Here is a 25,730-nt window from a genome sequence, read left to right on the forward strand (position 1 = left end):
TCATGCATTTTTCTGAATTTTACGTGTGCTTTTTTGAAAACCTTTCCTATAGCCCTTAAAAAATCAGCCTTTACTTCCGCAACCTATATTTGAAAGGCATTGGGCTCAGATTGTCAAAATTTCCATTTTCCATACGCATTGCCCCAACAAGAATCTCTTTGAAATCCTAATTTAAGCCGCAGATCAGGATGTACTCCACATTGTTTTGGTCCTGGACGTATTAGCAAGTTCTTGCTCATAGCACACCCTTTTGAAAATGAAAAGTTTTTCTTATAAATTTTACTTTTCCTCCACTTTTACTGACTGACCCCCCACAAATCTAATCTAACCCACTTTTACTCAAAGTTTCTAGAGTAGCAACCCAGTATCTTGCTAAGGGAGCGGATTTGCCAAGAGGAAACGAGAAAGCTGATTACTGAGCAAGCTTTATATTATTGAATCGTGAAATTTTACTATACAATAATTTTGTGTACAATCATGTGCGATAAAATGGTTGTGCGCGACATAATGAGCAGTTTTGGATAATTTTCATTTTTTTCTTTAGTGTCTATTGATTTTTTTTATAAAAGTTTAACTAATTATACATCAAAAGCTCAAACTTTAAGCAAAAATATGAAACCTCCAAATTTTCACCAAAATTTCAAAATTTTTAATCAGAATTTTTAGAACAATTTTTGGTACGCAGTTTTGTGGCACATTCAATTTTTGTGACTACCATGTAACGGAGAAACGAACTTGATGTGAAGACCGCGATTGTGTTTCATCGTATCGAATTACAAAAAAAGGAAGATGAAAAACACATTAAAATTATTTTATTACATAGGGGTTACTTAACAGAATTCCCAGTAATTAAATAATGGTTCTTTTTTGACGGGGTTGCCTGGGAGAGTGGATGTGGGAGAGGAATGTCAAAAGACTCGAATTGGATTCAGCCAGTAACATGGTGATCTGACATAGTTGCTTGAAAACGAAATGGATTAGGCAGTAAGTGAAGAGCTGGTTGGTTAGTGTCATGCGATTGCGTTGAGTACATGAGAGGGGTTTCTCTGGGATGACGTGCTTGAAAATATGGAATATGGTCAATAACTTCGTTTCATTTGAACCATTAAATAAACAATATTAAATTTCAAAGTAGTACTTATTAAATAAAAACTTACTGCACGATAGTTCACGTAGGCTCTCTCTATGACATCTCGCTTAAAGTCAGCAAAATTGTTGCTTGTTACACATCACTTGAACCTCACACTCGTGCCCCCTGCCAGTGAATGCTGTATTAACACTATTTTTTCATGCATACAAACAGTAAAGTAAAAACAAACTAAATAAAAATAATATTTCTCTTTCACACTCGGAGAATCTGAAGTGCTTTTAAATATTCGGCCGGCACATCAGGCGAATATGTAAACAAATTGCGGCGTAGGGGACCGGCAAAAGCACACACCTCTCCAAATAACGTTGCAAGTATGGCGCTAAGAAGTGAGTGCCAAAAGTAACAGATAAAATACTTCAATTAGTCTAGTGAAGAAAAAAATTAGTAAAAATTAAAATTAAAAAATAAAAAATAAAGCAAAAGTAAAAACTGGCATTTAATATTGAAATTACATTTAGAATAAAGTTAAATAGTATGAAATAAAGATTTTTGTAATAAAAGCTAAACCTTCTTATCAGCTTTGTTCGATTTCTATTGTTTTATTTATAGCTGTAAGGGTTGCTTACCCATTTTTGTGTCTTGCTTGCTCTGCCTGACATTCGTTCAAATAAAGTGCAGAGAACATAATGTATAACGTTCTCTGTACAGAGCTCCAAACGAGCACACACACTATTGGGTTGTGTGAAGCGCGCATACTTACGTGAACATCCATTCAAGCAATTGCAGAGAGAAATAAATATAAAACAAACTTCGTGGTGGTGCTTTTAATGCTCTAATGTTTTCGAACAGCTGTTTGCTGTGATTTCTCGGCTAAATCATTGCCTCCCAATGTGCACAATACAACGTTATCTTTGAAACAGCTTCCCATCTTCGCACTGTGTCAGTAGGCGCCCAAACAGAAAAGCATTCGGTCCATTAAATTGCCTTCAGAAATTAAATATACACAAGTGAGCACGCACGCAGCAAGTGATAGTAGTGAGCAGCGTTGTCGGAAAATTGTGAATAATTTCAGTTCTTCGTTATAAGTTTTTGTTTGGCTGTGAAACAAATTCCACAATGGATCCAATGAAAGTTGAAGTGAAACGCATTGATGACCTCTTGAAGTTAGATGGCTATTTGAAGCCGTTCGAACGTGAAATCCGACGCAGGTGAGTGGAACTATGCAGTTGAAGAATTTACATATAATGAAGCCGAGTGCATTGTTGCGACGTTGCTACTACGCCTATTGACAAAGTTCTTAACCGGCACTGCTAAGTGATTCAATCGGGCTTATAAACTCTTCAGGGTGCTTTGATTTACTTAATTAAAAGGTTTTTAATGGAACGTCAACAGCGCCGAGTGCTTTGAAAGTCATTTTTTCGGTGTGATGCAAACAAACTATGTATGTGCATAGCTTTCAAAGTCAGTTGAAGGTTAAAGTTATGAGCGCACACCGGCAATTTGGCCTTGTCGCCTTTGGCCATTCCGCCATTTCGGTGCGTGTGTATGCGTTTGTGTATGTGTTTTATAATTGTAAACAAAAACTGTTATCAAAGTAATTCGTAGCGGATGCAAGGCTAAAATCAAATTATAAAAATTATATTTTTTCTGTGAAAAAAAAAAATGAATCTATGTATATGTATACTTACATATGTGTATATATGTACGGGTATATGCATTACTACTTGCAATTATAAAAATAATGAACTATTTCTTTACAGATTTGATTAGCTTGCTCTAATCAGAGTTTGAATAATATATGTGCATACATCACATATACATACATAAATATGTGCATATGTACATGCAAAAATATATATGTACTATACATATAAGTTATAAATTGTCGAAGCGATTACCGTGGACATTGAACGTAGCGTAGAGATAACTAAGTTAGATTTTGTTCAATATTTGTTTGCTAAAAAATTGCATTAAAATCCAATTCGAATGGATGGTGGCGGTTTCATACAAACCGTGCACAAATGGGCGTGGTTAATTCTAGGTGAATTTAAAAATCGACATACATATTTTTCTACGATAGCTTAGAAATTTTGATGATTTTAGCATTACACCAGTGGTATTAGTATATCCGGTACGTTCACGGACAGTTGGCTCAACGCTATAGGGGCCGAACATAAAGCCAAGATCTGGCAATTTGCTGTATGCCCAAAATTCTTAGGTATGTGCGAAAGCCTTGGATTTGTGTCATGCTTCTACGTACAACAATTACTACAACATGTGTATTTATCATATTTTACCCATTCGGTACACAAACCGCCTCCTCTATTTATTTTCATCCCTATACATTATCCTCTCCTTCCCCTTGTCTCCAATATGCATAGCAGATGAGTTCCCACGACAGCCGGTTCTACGTAACCGGAACGACCCGGATATAGGTATATCCGGCGAAGGACTGTCACTTCAGCAGCATTCCTCGTATATGCATGTGGAATGTTTATGCTGCTACAACAACAACAACAAGATTACGCTATAATTGAATGTAACAATAACAGATTTTAAAGACATTTACGTTATATAGAAGACCAGCTGGATATACCTATGTAAAATTTTAAACATCGTCTCTCCTTGTAGAATTAATTGTAACAGCTTAAGGGGCTATATACCTTGTGAGCCCGAAAAAATGGACGATTCTCATAATTTTTTTGTTTTAATATGTTTTAGAACTTTTATTCAAATGAGGCATATATCATACTGAAGGGTAACTCTCGAAGAATACATTTTGGGTTTTTTTTTTTAAATAGTATTATTTATTGTTGATATCGCCCCTCGCCGAACGGTTTATTTACCCAAAAAAAAATTTTCTCGATAAGAAAACCGCTTTGCACCAAAAAAACGATTTATGAGGGGTTGAAAAATTAAAAAAAAAAATTAATTCCAGCGAATTATGCAAATATTTATAAAAAGTGAACCGTTCAGATTCACGAGGTCGTAAATTCGAATAATTAAAAAAAAGTTTATGCAAATTATGCAAATTAAGATGGTGTACAATACCTTTAGAATATGCCATACAAAATTTTCGATTTTTTAGTCCAACACAAGGTATATAACCCCTTAATTAATTTTTTTTTTTACATTTTGACTATTTAAGCATTATATTTAATATTCGAAATATATGGCCACTACAACAAAGAAGGAAAACAAAAGCAAACAAAAAAAATATGTTTTATTTAATATGCAATTATTAATTATCAGTACATTAACTATTTATAAATAATATAATATAATATTAATATATGCATATAAATAGGGAGGGTGTCGAAATTCTGTATGTACAAAATTCTAAAAACAAAATTCTGCTTTTTAAAATTCTGCTTTTTAAAATTCTGCCTTTTCAAAATTCTGCTTTTTTAAAATTCTGCTTTCTAAAATTCTGCTTTCAAAATTCTGTATTACAAAATTCTGTATTAAAATATAATGTTAACAATGTTAAAGAGGTAATGTAATTATTTAATTTATTATTATTATTATTGTTTATTATTATTCGAGATATTAAATGAAAAATAATAATAATAATAATTTTTTCTTCAGTTTCGATAGAATCCACAGTATTTTTGCGTAGAACTCCTTTTCGCGTGGGCGGCCTTTGGCCGCGCTTCAAAAAAATAACCCTCATCAGTCCAACTCCGGCTACGCAATCCACAGTATTTTTGCGTAGAACTCTTCTAAAAAACACGAACAGCTGCGAAGAATTATTAATAAAAGAAATGAATTAAGTCACACTACATATTTAAAAAGAATCCAAAAAAAATATTGTAATTGGCTAAACTAAAATATTGTTATCGCTGAAACATATACATATGTATATTTATGGAATAAATGTTTATTTTGTTACTTCTTGTATGACGAAAATCACAAAACTTGAATAAAGCAGAATTTTTCGCATTAAACATGCAGAATTTTGAAAAAGCAGAATTTTGGAAAGCAGAATTTTAAAAAGCAGAATTTTAAAAAAGCAGAATTTTAAAAAGCAGAATTTTTTTGCAGCTTACAAAATTTTCTCATCCAGAATTTTGTAATACAGAATAATGACACGCTCCCATATAAATATAATTTAGTGATATTTTTTTATTTTATTTTTTTTTTATTATTATTTTCTTTTTTTTTAAAGCTTACATGATAATAAAATTATTAATAAACTCAAGCAAACGCAGCGCTAGCAGCAGAGGCTTTCGGCTGGAGAGTGATAGTTTTATTTCTAATGGTTTTCCAATTTTATTCGATTTGTGGTAAATACAGTGTGGCGCAAATGGTTTAAAACTGTTTATGGTCGATCTTTGCCTAGGCGGCGATGCTCCGACTACTAACATGCCGGTCAACTGCGATTATTTCTGTGATGTTATTGGGCCTGCCTCTGCGAGGTGTATCTTTGGCATCAAAAATGGCAAATGTCAAAATGAGGATATTCATCAGTCAAAGTCAAATATTTTTTATTGAGTAAAAAAGCGATTCACAAACAAAATTAAGTTATGTATTTTGCGCCTTGTATTTGCATTTTGTGGCGGTTGAATAACCTGCATTTTTTTAATTTCTACTTTATTAAATTCTACTTAATTTCTGTTTTATTGCCTTTTATTTTATTTTTGTATTTTATTTTAATTTATTGTATTGTTTTTATTTTCTTGTTTTATTTATTGCATTTTATTTAAGTTAAGTTTATTTGTTTTATTTTATTGTGTTTTATTTTTAACCTACATTTATTTTACATCTTCTATTTGTTTGCTTTTGTTTATTTTATGTAAATGTATTTTTATACCCAATCTAGCCGGCAAAACGCAAGCAAGCAAATTCATTGCCAAGTTTGATAACGTCACCTGCCACAGCTGCCACACGTCAAATGCTTAAGCAACTGATCCCAGCATCATACGCGGGAGTGAAAGTACATTTAATTTCTTTTTGGAAATGTAATTTCTACAACATAACAAATATCACTGATTAAAAATTAGTGTCACGCCAACTTAAACAAATTTCGTTAGTGTAATTGCCAAATTTAAATGTAAAGATACAATTCCCTAAACAATATTTTAATGAAAATTAGGCTAAAATACACATAATGAATGGGTATAAATATATACATATAGATATACTACATACATATATATATATATGTACTTAAAAGCCAAACAACTTTTTCCCATATAAAAATCAAAGTTTTATAACTCATATTAAGTTATTTTTAAGAAAATCTTAATTTTTTTAAGATTTTATGTCATTTACATATTCCTCAAATAGTTTATTTTATTTATTTAGTCACTTATGGAAATGTAGTCTAAAGCAAATATTAAAAAAAAAAATTAGTAAAAATGTAGTTTCTCCATATCTATTTATAAATGTATGTATGTATGTATTTCTTATGTCTTTTTAAATATTCTCAGTGTTTTTCATATATCCATTCCTTGTGATTTATAATTAGACATATGTTTCAATTGATTTTTTTTTTCTTTATTATTTTGGCATGGAGTTTTGTTTTTGCAAATCTCTGGCGCGATGTGAGCTACTATGCAAAAATATATAAATGTACCTATAATACTTAGACCGTTTTTTATGACAAAAATAGGAAACACAATTTGTGTTTGAAATGAATCAAATTGAAGAATGCGGTGCTTCAGCTGTTGAAAACATTTTAAAAAGCGTTTTTTAGCTGGGAAAACTTTGGATAGTGGTCGGGATAGGATAGACAGAAATGTTGTTGTTGTTATTTTAAGAGCTTGAAGCATTCTCTATAATTTTTTAGGCATTCGACTGTGAGAAGAAAGAATCGCGTTACGATTAATGACACACTACAATTTTTCAAAAGCTTCTCCGATTGTTACAAACTAGTTTTGGTGTTCATGTACGCAAAAAACTTGCAAAGTAGGCGAAAGGGAGAAAGCAAAATCGCATTTCATTTTGAGGGGAAGTTGCAGGTTATTACTGGATAAATTTTTACATGTAAGAAAGTGAGAAAAAACAGCTGAAAGCAAAGTAAAAATAAACACGAATTCAAATTTGCGAATTGAGTAAAAATTGTAAATTTAAATAAAAATGGTGCTTAAAATGAGGAATCTAATTATATATTTTAGAAAAAATTTATAAAATTCATTTGAAGTCATATATTAAATAGGAATGAGCCAATGATATAAAGGTATGTACTTCTGAACGACAGCCTCCAGTCACCGTTGCTGCATACATACAGCTGTTGTCAGCTAATTAGAAACGCTCTCTTTTGATAAACGCTTGATGAGCATAATATTAAACTGTTTAAATTTACCGTTGTTTTTTCTCTTAAAATCATTTGCATTGCTTTTGTTACTCTATTTACTACCCAATGCGCCTAGTTTTGTAGTTGTGTAATTGAAGTACCGTTAATATTATCCAACGCAGTGCATGGGTTACTTAGTTCAAGGTAAATAAACTGAGACGAGTAATTAGAAACAGTTGTTCAATGGAAGCATATTCGGCAAGTTGTGTTATTTTAATAGTAATATAATCGACTTTTTGGTATGTATATATTTTAAATTGGTTGTTTAAAAGCAACTAAAATATTCGTCTTCAAGATGTGTAATTGGAAAAAGCAGCAGCTGTACACCTGCCCTGCGCAGCTCCATTTTTGACCTTCGTAAAGCTGGAAAGTCGTACAGTGAAATTTCTAAGCAAGTCAAATGCTCAAAAAAAATGGTTTTTAACGCCTTAAAGCATATCCAAGTTTTTAAGACTGTTGACAATGTTCCACGTAAGAAAAGGCCCCGGAAAACTTCAGCAGAAATTGACCGCAAGATAGCAATCATCTCCAAAAGAGACCCAAAAAAGACTTTCACTGGATCAATATAATTTCGAAATATCCAAGAGGACAATTGCTCGGCGTCTGGTCGAATCTGGACTGCATGGCAGAGCAGCACGCAAGAAGCCCCTTCTAACCAAGATACAAAGGAGACGGCGAGTAGTCTTCGCGAGAACCCATTGGTCATGGACTCCAAATCAATGGAAATATATCGTTTGGAGCGATGAAACCAAGATAAATCGCATAGGCCCAGATGGTAGAAGGTATGTTCGACGGCCAATCAACCAAGAATTCAATCCTCGCTACGTTTCACGGGTAGTGAAGCATTGTGGAGGATCAATCATGGTGTGGGGATGTTTCTGGTGGAATGGTGTTGGCCCAATCCATAGGACTGATGGAATTTTAAATAAGGAGAAATACGTCAATATACTAAAAAATGTAATGTTGCCGTGGGTTGAGGAAAATTTGCCTGTTATATGGAAGTTTTAACAGGATAATGATCCAAAGCACACGGCAAAGTTGACGAAACAGTTTTTCGACGAAAATTCCATCAATGTTTTGGAATGGCCATCATCCAGTCCGGACTTAAACCCAATAGAGCATCTCTGGGGTGACGTTAAAAAAGCCGTGAGTGCCAAAAATATCCCAAATATGGATGTCCTTTTTGCCGAAGTAAAAACGGCATGGCAAGCAATACCTGTGGCGCGTTGTCAGAATCTCATTACATCAATGCGCAATCGATGTGAGGCAGTGTTGAAGCAAAAGGGTTATGGAACCAAATACTAACATAATCTTTATGTTGATCTGATAATACATTACTGTTTCTAATTAGTTGCCCTATCCAAATCGTGCATTTCACATGCTTTAAAAAATATATTGTATATATATATTTAATAAAGAATTGCGATTAAATTGTTTTCCACTAGTTTTTAAGTTTATCATATGTTTAAATAAAATTGGCAAAAAGTTATGAAAATACGTGTTTAAAAGGAAAATGGAAAATTTATTTTGAAATAAGTGTCGTTTCTAATTAGCTGTCAACAGCTGTATATATGTACATACATAGACGGAAGCAAGGAAAATATGAAGACTGTGGTGATTGCCACTGCAATACAATTGCTAATTGGATATTCTTAAAATCATCTTATTTAATGCTAAGCTCGCTATTTTGCATTTTATTTGCATTATTTTTTTTTTATTTAATACTGAGACAAATTTTAATTTTTCTGATTTTTCCAGCCAACAATTTAATCAGCGTAATATTTGCAATTTGTTACTGGTTTTACGTTCATGGACTTTTTTTGATATTTTTCTCTTTGAGAGCGAATTCTCAAAAAATAAGTTACTGGATAATTTTTACATGATAAGCACTAATTGGAATTTACAGCAATATTGTGTTGCCGGATGCCTGCAAATGAAAATAAAAATACGAGCTAAAATGAAGTATTTCAGTTCAGTGTTGATGATGGGGATCGGGGTTATTGTGCATCCTTGCTACACACACCATAGATAATACACACACGCATTTGACGTTTTAATTTATGAGGGCTATTTTTTTGCAGTGCTGCTTACACGAAAAAAAGTTCTACAGAAAAATTCTATAAATTTAGTCAAGTTTCAAGTTTTTGTGGGTAATTTCGTACGATTCTACTTCTATAAAATCGGCGCACAACAGAACACAAACACCCCCACCCTACCAGTGAAAATCGCTTTTTTGCCAGAGTCAATTTTTTCCATCAGGTGTTTCTATCAGGTGCACTGAAATGCACAGGGGATTCTGCTGTTTCCGTGGCGCCGCAATGTTATAGCGGATTCTTATAGAACTCGACAAAAGAAAACGAAATGAAAGAGTAAAATGTTTTGATATCTCGCTTAGTTTTCGAGATATCGAATAAAGAAAAGGCTGGAATTTAGAATAATGTATATTGGGCAATTTTTGCATTTGCAATGGTTTTAACATGGAAAGGAGTTCTACGCAAAAATACTGTGGATTGCGTAGCCGGAGTTGGACTGATGAGGGTTATTTTTTTGAAGCGCGGCCGAAGGCCGCCCACACGATAAGGAGTTCTACGCAAAAATACTGTGTTAATTAATTTAATTTAATTTTAATTACTTCATTTTTTTTTGTGATACGCTTAATATCATTGTTTTTGTCCTCGGTTTATATTTGGTTAATATCTCGCAAACTAAGCGAGATATCAAAAAATTTTACTCTCTCATTTCGTTTTCTTTTGTCGAGTTCTATAAGAATCCGCCATTAAATTGCGGCGCCACGGAAACAGCAGTATTGCCAATGCACAGTAGGCAGCCGCCACATTTATTTTAAGAATTCCGCAAACCAATTATTTTTATTTTTTTAAATTCATTATAATTTTTTTAATAATTCATTATAAATATTTTAGTTTATTACATATCTATTTTACATTTAAATTTGACTTTTACTTAACGCCCCACAGACATGGCGTACTCAAGGAGTGGATCGGTAAAATCGATCAACTTGAAGGCGGTATGGACGCTTTTTCGCAGGGCTACAAACACTACGGTCTACACTTTCAGCCAGATAACTCGGTGATTGCGCGTGAATGGGCGCCCGGCGCGCAGCAAGTTTACCTCACTGGCGATTTTAGTGAGTAATTAATGTTGTAGTTTCCATATTCGAAATGGAATATAAAATCAATTTTTTGTTTTCTCTATTCTCTCACAGACAACTGGCATTGGGAGGCGCATCCCTATAAAAAACTCGATTTCGGCAAGTGGGAATTGCATTTGCCAGCCAATGCCGATGGCAGCGCACCCATTAAGCATCTTAGCGAAGTGAAGGTGATCATACGCAACCAGGCTGGTCACTTGTTGGATCGCCTCTCTCCCTGGGCCACATACGTGCGCCAACCGCCCAAAGAGGCCAATCAGGGCGTCAACTATAAGCAGTATGTGTGGAATCCACCGCCAACGGAGCGCTACATTTGCAAACATCCACGACCCAAACGTCCCAAATCGTTGCGCATCTATGAATGTCATGTGGGCATAGCTTCGCAAGAGCCGCGCGTCGGCTCATATCAGAATTTTGCCGAAAACATAATACCGCGCATCAAGCGTCAAGGGTACAATGCCATACAAGTGATGGCCATCATGGAGCATGCGTACTACGCTAGCTTTGGCTACCAGGTGACCAGTTTCTATGCCGCCTCAAGCCGTTATGGCACGCCCGAGGAGCTGAAACGCATGATCGATGTGGCGCATGAACACGGCTTATTTGTGCTGTTGGATGTGGTGCATTCACATGCGAGCAAGAACGTGCAAGATGGGCTAAATCAGTTTGATGGCACTAATGCGTGCTACTTCCATGATGGTGCGCGCGGTGAACATGCATTGTGGGATAGTCGACTTTTCAATTACGTGGAGTTTGAGGTGTTGCGCTTTTTGCTCTCCAATTTGCGTTGGTGGCATGATGAGTACTTCTTCGATGGCTATCGGTAAGTGAGATGAGCAATGAGGTGCGATGTGTTAGTGTTTAATTAAAAAATGTCTATTTAACCAGTTTTGATGGTGTAACTTCCATGTTATATCATTCACGCGGCATTGGCGAAGGTTTCAGCGGTGACTATAATGAATATTTTGGCCTAAATGTTGATACGGACGCGTTGAATTATTTGGGACTAGCCAACTATATGCTGCACACACAGAATCCAGAAGTCATCACCATTGCAGAGGTGGGTCACTTTTTGCTTTACTAAGAAATACAAAAAATATTTTCGTTGACACACCGCAGGACGTCTCCGGTATGCCCACTCTTTGCCGGCCGGTGGACGAAGGTGGCATCGGTTTCGACTACCGTCTAGCCATGGCCATACCTGACAAATGGATCCAACTGCTGAAGTTGCACACAGATGACACATGGAATATTGGCGACATTGTGCACACGCTGACAAATCGTCGCTGGATGGAGAGCGCTGTCGCCTATGCTGAGTCGCACGATCAGGCACTGGTGGGTGATAAAACGATCGCCTTCTGGCTAATGGACAAGGAAATGTACACGCACATGTCCACACTCTCTGAGCCGTCGTTGATCATCGATCGCGGTATTGCGCTGCACAAAATGATACGCTTGATCACGCATGCACTTGGTGGTGAGGCGTATCTGAATTTTATGGGCAATGAGTTTGGCCATCCTGAGTGGTTGGATTTCCCACGTGTGGGCAATAATGATTCCTATCACTATGCGCGTCGTCAATGGAATTTGGTCGATGACCAGATGTTGAAGTACAAATTTTTGAACGAGTTCGATCGTGCCATGAATGAGGCAGAAGAACGTTACGGTTGGCTGCATTCGAATCCGGGATATGTGAGCTGGAAGCATGAGGGTGACAAGGTGATTGCGTTTGAACGTGCTGGCTTAGTGTTTGTATTCAATTTCCATCCGACGCAAAGTTTCACTGGCTACCGCGTCGGCACGAATTGGGCTGGTACTTACCAAGCTGTGCTGAGCTCGGATGATGAATTGTTTGGCGGTCATAATCGCATCGACAAGAGTTGCAAGCATTTTACGCGACCTGAAGGCTATGCCGGACGGGAGAATTTCTTTGAGGTAAGTGAATGGAATGAATTAAAAACAAAAGTTAATTTAAAAGAAATTAATTAAAGAAAAAAGGATTAAAAACAAAAAAAAAAAAAACAAAAAAATTATTTAAAAAGAATTAATTTAAAAAAAAAATTATTTAAAAAGAATTAATTAAAACAAAAGTTATTTAAAAACAAGAATAATTAAAAACAAATATAATTAAAACAAATTAATTGAACAAAAAAAATAATCAAAAATAATAATTAAAGAAAAAATAATTAAAAACAAAAATAATAAAAAAAAATATTTAAAAAGAAATTAATTTAAAAAACAAAATTAATTAAAAAAAATAATTACACAACAAAGAATTTATTTAAAAAAATCAATTTAGAAAAATTAGTTGAAAAAAGTTAATTAAAGAAAACATAATTAAAAACAAAAATAATAAAAAAATTATTTAAAAAGAAATTAATTAAAAATCAAAATTAATTAAAAAATAATAATTACAAAACAAATTAAAAAAAAATTAATTAAAAAAAATAGTTAAAGAAAATTAATTAAAGGAAAAATAATTAAAGAAAACATAATTAAAAACAAGAATAATTAAAAACAAAATTTATTAAAAAAAATTAATTTAAACAAATTTTGTAATTTATTAAAAAAATAATAATATAAAAAATAAGTAAAAAAAACCAATTAATTTAAAAAGAAAATAATTAAAATTGATTAATTAATTAAAAAATGAATTAAGAAAAAAAAATTAATGAAAATGGATTAAATAACAAAAAACAAAAAGTATGTGAAAAGATTATGAAAATTGATTTAATAACAAAAAAAAATTAATCAAAAAATAAAAATTAGTTAAAAAAATTTATTTTAAAAAAAGTTATAAAAAAATAAAAATTAAAAAAAATGTATTAAAAAAATTTTTTTTTAAACAAAAATAAAAAAATGAATTAAATGCAATAAAAAAATAATACATATACTATATATGATAACATTTAAATTATAAGAGGATTTAGCACTGCACCTGAAAGATCTATTACGCCCTATAATTTAATAAGCATAAAATAAATAACTCAATAAGTTTAAGTATTAATAAAAAAATCCAAGAAAGTTTTAAACTTTTTAATTTACCCGTAATTTTTCTATACATTTTCCAGGTTTATACACCCTCCCGCACAGTTGTGGTTTACGCACATGTCAGCGACTAGATGCTACTTGTGTAACGGCATCCTATAAGTTATGCGCACATAGTACTCATATTTTTGTAGTTGTAATAAGTTTCAATTTGTATTAGGAAAAGTGGTATCATAAGCAAAAAAACAAAATTGAAAAGTTTTCTATTAAAGGTAGAGTTAAAAAAACGAGTGTTTCATTTGCAAAAGAATTTATTATTCGATTTGCTAAAAAATTACAATTATAATTTTTTTAAATATTTTTTAAATTTATTCCGCGTCTGCAAGTGTCTAATGGCTTTATTTAAGAAACATTGATATTTCTTTTAAATTTGACTTAAGACGCCTTTTGAATCGAACGCACAAAATAACAAGCATTTCACACATCGAAGAGCTAATAAATAAATAAACATATATTTATATATATTTTAAGTCTACATAACTTACTTATATGCTAAGTATAATACATTGTGTGTCTCAGCTTTGGTTGTAAATCATGACTTTTTCGACTTGCTATTAAAAATAGGTGGTTGGCCAAATTTGTAACGTGGAATGTGCATGAACTCGTAAACTCCGCATATTTAGAAAATTTATTGTACAGTAGTTAAAAAAACTTAAGTTTAAACGTAAAACGATTACAATACTATTTTTTATATTTACGTGTGTGCTTGCACATTCCAGTGCAGAAAAAACTTTATGTATTACAATTTTATGTGACGCCAATTTCCAATCTAAGCCTGTATCTGTGTCTTAATTTAAGTGCCAAATTATGCACTTAAAAACATGTTGCAGTAGAATAGTAATGTTTGACTTATTATATAAGCAGACTATGTCATAAGCCTTGACATTTGCGTACGACGGTCTGTTGTAAAAACCAAAACTATTAAGCTTACAGCACTTCGTTAGCCACACTTTCAATTACATCGAAAGCTTGTTTGATATCGTTGGCGGTGAGTAAGCGGTTCACAGTAATCCGTATGCTATGACGTATTGGTTGCTTTTCCAAGTTCTCCAAATAGTGCGCCTCAACGATAGCGATATCGCGTGCAATGCACTGTAAATATATAAGTTGATTATGGTTCAATAAAATTAATCAGGTGCAGATAAAATAAGTGTACGAACCTTGTTGGCGATTTCGGTGAGCAACTCACGTTCCTTATCAGCATTCTCACGTTGCTCGGCGATATACAAATGCTTGACTGGTGAAAGTTCGCTTGCGCACAATTTTAATTTTGAGAATTTGTTGAATTCCTCCTGCACTTTACGCGATATTTCCTGTAGCTCCAAAAACATTTGCGGCTCGCGCTCAAAACGATCCAGCGCTGAGATTGCTGCTTGTGTTAGTAGTGGTGGCAGTGAAGCTGAGAAGCAATAACCGAGTCCAGAAAGTCGCTGATGTTCGACAATGAAGTGCGAGCCAACACAGAAGCCACCAATTGTGGCCAAAGAATTTTCCATGCCCGCTATAATGAGGTCAACTTCAACGAGCTGTAGAAGAAGGTTGATAAGTAAAATGCGAAATACAATCTTAGGTGTGCAAATCAATTACATCGACATTAAAGTGCTCGGTGAGACCATGCCCGGTTTTGCCAAGTGTGCCGAAGGAAATACTTTCGTCTAGGAACAAACGCAACTTATACTTGGCACGCAGCGCTACCAATGCGGGAAGCGGGCATATTTCGCCAGTGTTCATGTAAATACCCTCGGCAACTATGAAGCGGCGAGTTTTCGCGGCTTTATTTGGGTTCTAGCGCATATAGAGTAGACAATAATGAAAGTTAATAATTTTACAGATTATTTTTTCCTTAAACAAACCTTTATATCGCGCTGTTGTTGTTCGATCAATAAGCGCTCCAAATCAGCCATATTATTATGCTTGTAGTAGTAAATTGTACTACGCGATGCATCCAAACCTTTTTGTATAGCAAAATTGACCTTTTCGTCGCTTTAAAATGAATTTATCGTATGTTAATAAAAAAATTTGCTTCACTTTTAATTTAATACAATTTTTCTTACGCAAATATCACGTCACCACGCTTTGCATACGCTTGTATGGCACTTGCTATAGTAGAAAATCCATACGAATAGACCACTGCCTCTTCCATTCCCATAAACTTTGCCAAACGATCTTCCAAATCCAAATGCACATCCATAGTTCCATAAAAGCCACGTGGACCACATGAACCTACTCCGTACTTCTTCAAAGTGGCACAAGCATCCTCTAATATTTTTTCATCTTCTAGTAATCCCAAATAGTTATGGGTTGCCAAATTAAGACAATCATGTCCATCAACCACAACACGTTTGCCAACTTTCGATTGTACCAAGCGCGTTTTCAGTAGCGGATGATCCGGATCGGTTTCAGCTATGAGTGGTTCGGGTTCGTATTTGGAAATAATTTCTTCTTCCTCTTCTTTGCTATAACGCTTGCCGCGCCCATTACGCTTGAAAAGTAGCAACCATATGACCGAAAGAAGTAGAAAGGCTTCTAAGACAATCACATAGAGCGGCGTCTGAAACAGTGAAGCATGGCAATTGTTTTAATTAATGTGTATACAATATGTATATGTACTTACATTTTGAAAAATGCGTTCGATCTCGTTGAATAAATAAGGTATAGCCACCATATTGCCTCCGGTATTCAATAGTCTTAAAAAAAAAATCAATTAAAATTAATATTAGCAATGCGTACCCTCAATTTGCGTTATTATAAAACCCCCGAATGCGTCATACAATGAGCGCCAGGAAGAACTTATCAAATTCTAAATTTTAAACATATTTCTGTGATAAGATAAATTGATTAGTTTTTTAAAGAATTGGATAAGAGAGTTGCTCCGTTTTTGGAAGGCTCATTTACAACACACTGAAACACTAGCTACTCGGGTTTTCACAATGTGTGAATTGTGCCAAATTTTCAAATAATTATAATAAATCTTTATATATTATACCTTTATACTTTTAAAAGTACAATTTAATATTAATCAATTGTGCTGCAGAAAATAATTAATCCGAAACTTGCAGCGTGCAAGATAATCGCAAATTACAATATTGCCGTTTTGTGAAAACGAAATGTCAAATCCTATTTATCAACAAAAATGAGTTGCCAACATCTAGTAAGTGCTGCCATATCGATCCTTTGTTACTACGACAAGAAAGATTATTTACACGTTCTATATTTGATCAGCAAAAAACGAAAACAAACTGCATTGAGGTATTTTTATAATTAGTGCTCCCACAAATTTAACTCCTCGCACTTCATTTTTATTTGTTTCCTTAATCTAAAAATAAAAAAATCTTAATATTACAATATTACCAAGCCAGTCACTAAATATTTACTCAACATCTCGATATTCAATTGTTAATTTTATAAGAACTGTTACATTTTCTTGAATGCAATGACAGTGTTTTAAGTGTGGGCATTGCCATGTTATGTTATGGTCATTTTGAAAATGTCGTCAAGTAAGTTAATGGTTGTGCCCGCTTTCTTAATAGTTTGAGAGCATTGATTTCATTTCATTTATTGCCCAAAATCATTTTAACATAGGAGTTTACAAAGTTATGATAAAATTAGATTATTTAGCATTATCCTAACCTACATTTGATTTATACCATGAAGAGGACAGAAGGGCGCCGAGATTCTGTGTGACTCCTTTTCTGCAAGGAATAGAAGTGCAAAGTCTTGAAAACTAAAATTGTTCAAGATGCTGCCAATGTGAGCGTCAAAAAAAAAATACCAAATGGCTGCGAAACATGCAAAATGACAGCTCATTGCTTCACAGATGTTGGCAATATATGACTTAATAATATTTCATGTCATGAATCGCCAAATTCACACAATTTTCTGTCTCGATTGGCAATTGCATTGAAATTAAACGTTGTAAGTATAAAAAATGTAGTGTAGTAATTTTATGACGTACAAAACATAGGAATAACTATTACAAATATTTGTAATATCGAAGATTAGAAAATTTAGTGAAATTGAGAACTTTGCACAAATTTATTTCATTGAATGCGTTTTTGTTTGGTTGTTAATAAGTTAACCAATTTTGTCCATCTGTGCAGACAAACATTGTTTATATTTTCTTGCAATATAGTCGCTGAATCGTGATAATCGCTGACGCCTAGTCTGACAGACTTATCAGTATTCGTCTCTGCTATCAACTCCTAATTGTGTTTCTTTGTTTTTGTTTGAATGTTCGGTTTGGACCACCACAAAGAACGTTAATGAACGTTCTCTTACCACCAGTAGTACTATTAATAAGATTGTTTACGTTTCTTTATTTCAATAATATCATCACGCCATCCGCTCAATAATATGCTGCCGCTATCTCTGCTTCTGACGTCGCTGCTTTCGTGCGGTCTAAATATGCACTTTGGACTTTTCTTTTGTTGACTTCTCTCTTTAGCCAATTAGCTTTTCGCTTTTCGCATTTAAGAAGCGATTGTATTACGGGTTGGTCGAAATAAATTAATTCTGGTTGAAAAAAAATTTCAAAGTACAAAATGATTAATACGGGAAAATTAGCAGGACGCACCCTTTTTATTACCGGTAAATAGTTGTATTAAATGATTGAAATGAAATCGACCCGAAACAAAAGTGTGCCAACTTTCTTTTTTTCGTTTCTCTTCTTAGGTGCGTCGAGAGGCATTGGTAAGGCCATTGCTCTAAAAGCAGCTCGTGATGGTGCAAATATTGTTGTCGCAGCTAAAACCAGCACTCCACATCCTAAATTACCTGGAACAATTTATACTGCGGCTGAAGAGATTGTAAAGGCCGGTGGTCAGGCGCATCCGTGTGTAGTAGATGTGCGTGATGAACAACAAGTGCGTTCAGCTATTCAGGAGGCTGTTGCGAAATTCGGTGGTATTGACATATTGGTAAATAATGCGTCTGCAATATCATTAAGCGGCACATTGGATACCGATATGAAACGTTACGATCTCATGCATCAAATCAATACGCGTGGCACATTCCTCGTATCGAAGGAGTGTTTGCCATATATATTGAAAAGTAATCATGCACATATTTTGAACCTTTCCCCACCGCTAAATTTGAATCCTGTTTGGTTTGCTCCACATGTTGCCTATACAATGGCTAAGTATGGTATGTCAATGTGTGTGCTAGGTATGGCTGAGGAATTCCGTTCTGCCAAAGTCGCTGTGAATGCTTTGTGGCCGCGTACTGCCATTCACACTGCTGCTATTGAAATGCTGACCGGACCAGACAGCTCGAATATTTCACGTAAAGTAGATATAATGGCTGATGCTGCGTATGCAGTTTTAATTCGCGAGCCGACTCAGTGTACGGGTCAGTTCCTAATCGACGATGAAGTATTAACGGAAGCTGGTGTGACTGATTTGAAGCAGTATGCTTGTAACCCAGAAAATGTAGACAAACTAATGCCCGATTTCTTTTTGGATATCTCGGAGAGTGAAATTAAAGCCATCAAAGAAGATATTAAGCAACAAAAACCAACAGGTGCGTCCTCCAGCCAAATACCGGCATTATTTGGAAAAATCGAAACATTACTGTCGCCAGAACTAATACAAAAAACACAGGCTGTTTACCAATTCAACATTGAAGGAGATGAGAAAGGGACTTGGCATTTAGATTTGAAAAATGTACCAGGTTCATGTGGCATTGGTGAACCCAAGGTTGCACCCGACGCAACTCTGACAATGAAGGCTAACAATTTCCATGATATGTTTTCAGGGAAATTGAAAGCTGCAACTGCATTTATGACTGGTAAACTAAAAATCTCTGGTGATTTAAATAAGGCAATGAAGCTTGAAAAGCTTATGCGTTCATTGAAGTCCAAATTATAGATGATAAAACTAAATTTAAGTTATGTTGTTTTCTTTAAATAGGAATAAGGTGCATTTTTATATATGAAATATAGACTAAACTTTAGAAATACTGTTGGGGTCTCAGTAATGTAAATCTATTCTTGTAAATAATTGAATCATAGGAATAGAAGAATGATAGATATTCCACAGTGTACAGGATGCCGAAGGTAATGCCTTCCGAGCACCGATACTTTATTTTTCGCAATTATCACTACATCATGATGTTACTACCCAATGCGAATCTAAAAAAGGTAATGGATATAGAGCGTCAATAACAAGAAAAAAATTGTTCATGAGAATGTACACAAACAAACACCCAACCGCAAAATCAGCTGCTCTAGTCCCACAATACAAACCAAAAGAGTGATAGAATTTTCTTTAATTTGTGCTTTCACAATTTAACACACGCCACTCCGTTTTATTACTTTGTTTATTTTCAACAAAAATGACAATATTACCAAGCTACTCACTGGATTTTCCCAAACGTAATTTCTCCTCCTTTTGTTCGTTTATTTTGTATGGGAAAGTGATTTGACGTCGGACTTGTCAAAACCGCGAAAGATAAAGTAATTGGGGGCGTCTTACCTACGGTACTCAATCCAGCCTGGTTGCATTGTTTGGTTTTTGTGCAAGGCGTATCTATTAAAGGTGGTGTTGGTACATCAGCTTATTTGTTATTTCTTTCGCTGTGTCCATGTAGCTGTCAGCACAGAATAAAACAAGGTGAATTCATTTTTTGCCTTCTCATTCACTAATATCTTGCCGTGACAAGCAAACAAGCAAACATTGTTGTTGGTGTAGTGCCGCTACCTTCAATAAATGCGCCCTGGTTTTTTACATAAATGTTGCGTTTACTATTGTGAACTCTATGAATTCGCTCCGAAATGCACTTCGCTTAATTTTCTTTAGCGAGGAAAATGGTATATAAATTTTGAAAGATTTGCAACTCTACTCAATTTCCTCTTCTTCTTCCTCGTTTTGGCTTTTGGTTCAAGTTTTGTTTGCCGGTAAGTTATTGGAAAATTTAAGGAAATTTAACAAATAATGGATGAGATGAATAAATTGGAAGATGACTCCATTCCTAGCAGTTGCAACTTTCTAAAAGATCCGTTATCAATTGGGTAATTTCCTATAGCATAGCAGAATATCGCAGATAACTATTTCTTTTGTGTCGCAGGGACCTCATAGGACCTGGCACAACTTTTGAGATAAACACAAATTTCGATGAAGGCTTCAGCAATGATATATTTGAAGAATTAAATTTGGGTTCCGACGAAGAGGACGACGCGAAGACGGCCTTAGATCGCTCTGCTTTGGTCTCGCCATGGACGAAATCTTTTGACGAGCTGCGGCAGCAAATGGTAAAGGTTAATGAGCACATTTATAAAAAAGTCACACAGCCAGGATTTGCTGAGTATGGCGAAGTGCCGTTAAATGCACGTGTTTGCATACGGTACAACGCCTACTGGGAGAGAGAAGGTGCACCGTTCGATTCGTCCTTTTTACGCGGCTCTTCATATAGTTTTTACACGGGAAGACATGAAGTGATTGAGGGTTTAGAGGAAGCAGTGCGTACGATGCATCGCGGTGAACAGGCACAATTCGTAATTTCATATCACTTACTATTCCGCGAGATTGGCTGTCCGCCGCGCGTAAAATCTCGCGCTGACGCACTTTTTATCATCGAGTTGGTTTCATTCAATCCCGTTGGAGATTTGGACGCCGATCAGAATTTGTCTGCAGAAGAACGTGGCAGGTATGCGGCAGTAATTGATAAAATACGCGATGTACATCTCAAAGGGTTAGATTTCTTTGGACAAGGATTGCATAAGAATGCATGCCGCGCTTTCGAAAAGGCAGTAAATATGCTGAACAGTTGTCACTTGGCCAACGATCAAGAGCAACGCGAGCAAACAGCATTTCTGCTTAAACTATATACTAATTTGGCTGTTTGCTACAATAAAGTCAATTTGCCGGCAAAGGCGTGCATTATGTGCAAGGAAATACGCCAATTGACTGAAAATAAACCTTCGTGCAAGGCACTGTTTCAAGAGGGTCGTGCACTGCTTTTGCTGGGTGAGTGCGATTAAACATATTTATGCATATGCCTATTGCGTTATATAAAAACAAAATTTATTAATTGTTGCTAAATTTCCATATTTAAACAGGCGAGTATGAACGTGCACGACACATACTTATACGTGCACAACGCATGGAACCGCAAAATGAGGATATTAGTAAAGAAATGAAGCTGTTGGAGGAACGGTATGCGCGTTACAAAGAAAACGAGCGCGGCATTTGGACGAAAGCGATGGGGATAATTAAGCTAAATGAGGGTGGTAAAGAAGCTGACGGCGTAAACGATGAATCACGCAGCATTTTCGAACAAGAAATGGCGGAGTTGATGAAAAGTTTTAAGACTAATATGGATTTGAATAACTTCAATTTGCCAACCGGCTTAACTAAAGCCGAAATAAAAACTGTCGATGAGCTGGCACGTAGCATGGAGCTGAAATTAACACTCTCACCACTTGATAATACCACCTATACACTTTCTAAAGTGAATAAGAATTAGTACGGTCATTCAAAAACAGTCATTTCCGTCAGTAAAATAGGAGCAAATATATTTATATTCCAACTAATATATGCGCTCAAGGCAAGAAGTACACTAAGAGGTGGTACGCAAACAAATTTTTTTCCTATACAAAACTAGCACGTAATTTCATCAAAATCTCTAATGTCACAACGATATATGAAAACGAAAACTATTTACCTTATGAGATGTATAGTTTAAATGAATTTATTTAATTTGACTATGCAAACGTTTGCCGTAATTTTTTAAATCGAAAATAGTCGATGTATATACGTATATTATATATATTTTACCGCGCGTAATGACACAAAGTGTTGGCCTGTTGAAAGATGCTTAATAAATGTTACAGAAAATGAAGTTTTTTTTGTATTTAATTTACTTCACTCAACGACAATGAAACGCATGTTTTTTTATTTTTAGTTAAAACGCATAAATGTATTTCATTATTTATGTATAATTCATAAATAATACTAATACTGTACTTAGTGTATTATTCCTCATGGTTCACCTTTTTAGTTTATTAATATTGCAACACAATTTCACATATCTGAATTGGTATAACTTAAAACATCTATGTATGTATGTATGCAGCAAGTATTTGTGTACACACAAGCCTTTTTGGGTAATTTATTCTTTATGTATATATGTATGTAGCTAAACGCCACATGAGGTTATCATTTCTTGAAGTTTATCTGGTTAATGCTTGTCTTAATTTATGTTAAACTAGGCTTTTGTGGTATCTAATGTTATCTTGTATTATATATTTTGTTTTTGCTTTCAGATTGACGCTATATTTAATACTTTTTTCATTAGTTTGTTGCTTACAATTTTTGTATTTAATTATTGTTTTGTTTTTCTATACGCTGTAATTTCTTCACTTAAAGTTTCGAATTAGCTAATTTTTTTCATTTAATTAATTTTTTTATTTTTCATGGTTTTCCATTTCATTGAGCTTGTATTTATTTTCTATACATACATATGTTTTTAACCAATTTTTCGACCTATCGATCTATCAACTTTATAATTTTGATTATTATTGCATCTCACTGCAATTGTTTCGTTTTTGAATGCGTTGTGTGTGTGTGTATGGGTTTTGCTTTTTAATTACTCGACGTTGATTAATGAATTAGGAGGTAATCCAATTTTGTTTCGAATTACATTTGAAGGTTTTAATTTAATTAATGAAAATTTTTTTTTCAAGCCTCGGAACGTATTTTTCGTAATTAAAATGCTTTTATAAAAAATACTAAATAGTTTTGTTTATAAATTGCTTGTATTTGAGCAACTTTTGGGCTAATTACAATTTAATAGTGTTTTATACACACATACATACATATATTTTTGACGATTTTTTTTTTCATTTCGCTTAAATAAATTAATCATATTTTTATTTTGCTCTTATGCGTTATTAAATTATTTTATTTTCATGTGTTCGGAAGTGATTTATTTTTTATTTTGAACTCATTTGCATGCTTTGCAAAACTTTTGTTTTATTATTGTATTATTTTTCAGTTATATATAAATTGCATTATTTTTCTCTTGCCGTTCTTATTAGTTGGCGTTGATGCTGTTGTTGTTTTATCTGCATAAACATTCCCCATACATATACGGGAAATGCTGCTGGAGTGACAGCCTTTGGCCGAATATAAATCCGAGTCGTTCCGGTTGCGTACAATCGACTGTCGTGGGAACGCTTATTGGTTCTTCAAGTTATTTGGTACTTGCCGGAGCCGAGTGGGATTTGTGCAAGGCGAATTGAATATCGCATTCCACCGTACGCCTATTCTGTCATTGGGATTTGTCTTCGGAATTGAATAGCGGCGCTTATTTTTGAATAGCGACTGCCACTTGGCCAGAAGGAGGGGTTATGCAGAAGTTTGTCACATAAAACTACCTGTTGTTCGTAGGGGAAAACAACGATAGGTGTAGGATAACAACAACAAAATGCACATCACAAATTTGAGGAGAAGCTCGTAATAAAGTACATATATGTACATATGTACATGTGCCAATTATACAAATATATGTGCATACATGCATATATACATACATATGTATGTATGTACCTACTTCAATATCTGGTTTTGGTATTAGCTTAGTAAAATTATATAAAAAATTAATAAAAATAATATTGAAATAAATGACAGTAATACTCCAAGCTGGCATTTTATGTTTTTCTGCCTAATATGCAAAATACAGTATTGAAATAAATATGTACAAGTACATACTTACATATACCTAACATATTTATACATAGAAGAGTTCTTGTGTCAATTACGAGTAAACGCAAAAGAAAAAGTAAAAAAAAAAAAAATTGTTTGAGCCCGTAAATTGAACAAATTTTTGATTTAAAAACAGAAAATTTTTCTTAGAAGACTTTTGCACTCAAACTCTTGCATCAAAGTATTTTAAATGCCTGTTTTTTTCTTTTTTTGTTGGTAATTTTTTTGCAAGCAACTTTAATGTTAATCCGAAAGCACCTGTAGGTAAGATTTTCAATAAGATTACGTAATTAAATTCGCCGAGCGTTGTTTTAATATAGAAAATCACTAATAATGCAAATTATTGCTTTTTGGGAATAATTCATCTGCTATGGCATTATGGGAGCCAAACTATCGCTAGATAATTATAGATAGAAAGTAATAATAAAAATAAAAAAATAATAAAAGCAAACTATTGACGTGTAGCATGTAGCGTTGTCAATTTCGAAAGTTAAGTCTAAACTAACTGAGCTTTAACGAACGAGGAGAGACGCAAAAATTTGCGCCAATAGCATTTCCAGACTGAGGTTTTGTAATAGCCAATCAAATCACGATCTAACACATTTACATTTTTACTGCGATTCTGGTCTGGTTACTCTCTATTATACATTTATTATTTATTAAAAATAAATTTTATGTTGTTTAGAGTTTTTTTTTGTTGAATCAATTTGTTATTATTAATTGAATTGACTTACCCTTTCCCGATTGTTTTTATAATCAAATATTATTTCTTGAGGGTTAAACATATTCGATTTCGAAATCGATAGTTAGTATTTCAGAGGCTGCTTAGAATATTTTTCTTTTTTTAGTATTTATTTAATAGCCTCAAATTTTCTCTGTCATTTTGTATTGTTTTTTGTTGGCTGCCGCAGTCGAGTGAGTTTTTGTGTGACAATCATTCGCTTGAACTAGGGTTCGATGCTCACTATGGTCATAATGATCATGAACAGCAAATCATATGCAAACCGTTTCTAATACTGATTGCCATGGGAAAGCGGGGAAAAATGTCTAATAATGAAATATTTGCCTTTCGGGGGTGGCATTAAATTTAAATATCTGCCTCTTTAATTTGTGGGATAACATAAAGATGCACACCACAAATCGCAGGAGAAACTTGGCTAAACACCAACAAAGAATGTATGGGCCAATTATGTATGCATGCATACATATACTTATATTATATAATTTAAAATTTATATTTTATATTTTATATTTTATATTTTATATTTTATATTTTATATTTTATATTTTATATTTTATATTTTATATTTTATATTTTATATTTTATATTTTATATTTTATATTTTATATTTTATATTTTATATTTTATATTTTATATTTTATATTTTATATTTTATATTTTATATTTTATATTTTATATTTTAT

At 33.8% G+C, this 25,730-nt stretch overlaps 4 protein-coding genes across 5 annotated transcripts; 3 read left to right on the plus strand and 1 right to left on the minus strand.

The window, feature by feature from the left end:
• Nucleotides 1-1,823: 1,823 nt before the first annotated feature.
• On the plus strand, nucleotides 1,824-13,824 carry LOC129246495 (1,4-alpha-glucan-branching enzyme). The gene is made up of 6 exons (XM_054885362.1): nucleotides 1,824-2,298; nucleotides 10,364-10,533; nucleotides 10,612-11,380; nucleotides 11,446-11,617; nucleotides 11,677-12,492; nucleotides 13,629-13,824. Exons 1-6 carry the CDS (start codon nucleotides 2,207-2,209, stop codon nucleotides 13,677-13,679), a joined length of 2,070 nt encoding a protein of 689 aa, XP_054741337.1. The 5' UTR covers nucleotides 1,824-2,206; the 3' UTR covers nucleotides 13,680-13,824.
• Nucleotides 13,825-13,838: 14 nt separating this feature from the next.
• LOC129246496 (serine palmitoyltransferase 1) lies at nucleotides 13,839-16,706 on the minus strand. 2 transcript variants are annotated; one of them, XR_008582469.1, is made up of 8 exons: nucleotides 16,592-16,706; nucleotides 16,220-16,292; nucleotides 15,660-16,156; nucleotides 15,459-15,588; nucleotides 15,193-15,390; nucleotides 14,766-15,131; nucleotides 14,091-14,697; nucleotides 13,839-14,037 (listed from the first exon to the last, which is right to left on the minus strand). XR_008582469.1 is itself a non-coding variant. In XM_054885363.1 (7 exons), the coding sequence occupies exons 2-7, from the start codon at nucleotides 16,268-16,270 to the stop codon at nucleotides 14,533-14,535; spliced, it is 1,407 nt and encodes a 468-aa protein (XP_054741338.1). In that variant the 5' UTR covers nucleotides 16,271-16,292; nucleotides 16,592-16,706; the 3' UTR covers nucleotides 14,030-14,532. The 2 variants fall into 2 exon arrangements, 1 of the variants encoding a protein (XP_054741338.1); XM_054885363.1 differs by having other exon boundaries at nucleotides 14,030-14,697.
• Nucleotides 16,707-17,674: 968 nt separating this feature from the next.
• Nucleotides 17,675-19,560, plus strand: LOC129245753 (hydroxysteroid dehydrogenase-like protein 2). Its single transcript, XM_054884120.1, has 2 exons — nucleotides 17,675-18,192; nucleotides 18,277-19,560. The coding sequence occupies exons 1-2, from the start codon at nucleotides 18,147-18,149 to the stop codon at nucleotides 19,467-19,469; spliced, it is 1,239 nt and encodes a 412-aa protein (XP_054740095.1). The 5' UTR covers nucleotides 17,675-18,146; the 3' UTR covers nucleotides 19,470-19,560.
• Nucleotides 19,561-20,436: 876 nt separating this feature from the next.
• Nucleotides 20,437-22,440, plus strand: LOC129245658 (inactive peptidyl-prolyl cis-trans isomerase shutdown). The gene is made up of 3 exons (XM_054883968.1): nucleotides 20,437-20,611; nucleotides 20,668-21,566; nucleotides 21,659-22,440. The coding sequence occupies exons 1-3, from the start codon at nucleotides 20,535-20,537 to the stop codon at nucleotides 22,063-22,065; spliced, it is 1,383 nt and encodes a 460-aa protein (XP_054739943.1). The 5' UTR covers nucleotides 20,437-20,534; the 3' UTR covers nucleotides 22,066-22,440.
• Nucleotides 22,441-25,730: the final 3,290 nt, after the last annotated feature.

This window comes from Anastrepha obliqua, chromosome 4 (assembly GCF_027943255.1).
Source record: "Anastrepha obliqua isolate idAnaObli1 chromosome 4, idAnaObli1_1.0, whole genome shotgun sequence".
In the NCBI taxonomy this organism is placed as follows: Eukaryota; Metazoa; Arthropoda; class Insecta; order Diptera; family Tephritidae; genus Anastrepha; species Anastrepha obliqua.

Coding starts and splice junctions, on each gene's coding strand:
- LOC129245658 (XM_054883968.1), top strand. CDS start 20,535: ATGGATGAGATGAATAAATTGGAAGATGACTCCATTCCTAGCAGTTGC. Junction 20,612..20,667: donor AAAGATCCGTTATCAATTGG/GTAATTTCCTAT, acceptor TTTGTGTCGCAG/GGACCTCATAGGACCTGGCA. Junction 21,567..21,658: donor TCGTGCACTGCTTTTGCTGG/GTGAGTGCGATT, acceptor ATATTTAAACAG/GCGAGTATGAACGTGCACGA.
- LOC129246495 (XM_054885362.1), top strand. CDS start 2,207: ATGGATCCAATGAAAGTTGAAGTGAAACGCATTGATGACCTCTTGAAG. Junction 10,534..10,611: donor TTACCTCACTGGCGATTTTA/GTGAGTAATTAA, acceptor ATTCTCTCACAG/ACAACTGGCATTGGGAGGCG. Junction 12,493..13,628: donor GACGGGAGAATTTCTTTGAG/GTAAGTGAATGG, acceptor TACATTTTCCAG/GTTTATACACCCTCCCGCAC.
- LOC129245753 (XM_054884120.1), top strand. CDS start 18,147: ATGATTAATACGGGAAAATTAGCAGGACGCACCCTTTTTATTACCG. Junction 18,193..18,276: donor ACGCACCCTTTTTATTACCG/GTAAATAGTTGT, acceptor TTCTCTTCTTAG/GTGCGTCGAGAGGCATTGGT.
- LOC129246496 (XM_054885363.1), bottom strand. CDS start 16,270: ATGGTGGCTATACCTTATTTATTCAACGAGATCGAACGCATTTTTCAA. Junction 15,132..15,192: donor CCGAGCACTTTAATGTCGAT/GTAATTGATTTG, acceptor CTTCTTCTACAG/CTCGTTGAAGTTGACCTCAT. Junction 14,698..14,765: donor TCACCGAAATCGCCAACAAG/GTTCGTACACTT, acceptor ATATATTTACAG/TGCATTGCACGCGATATCGC.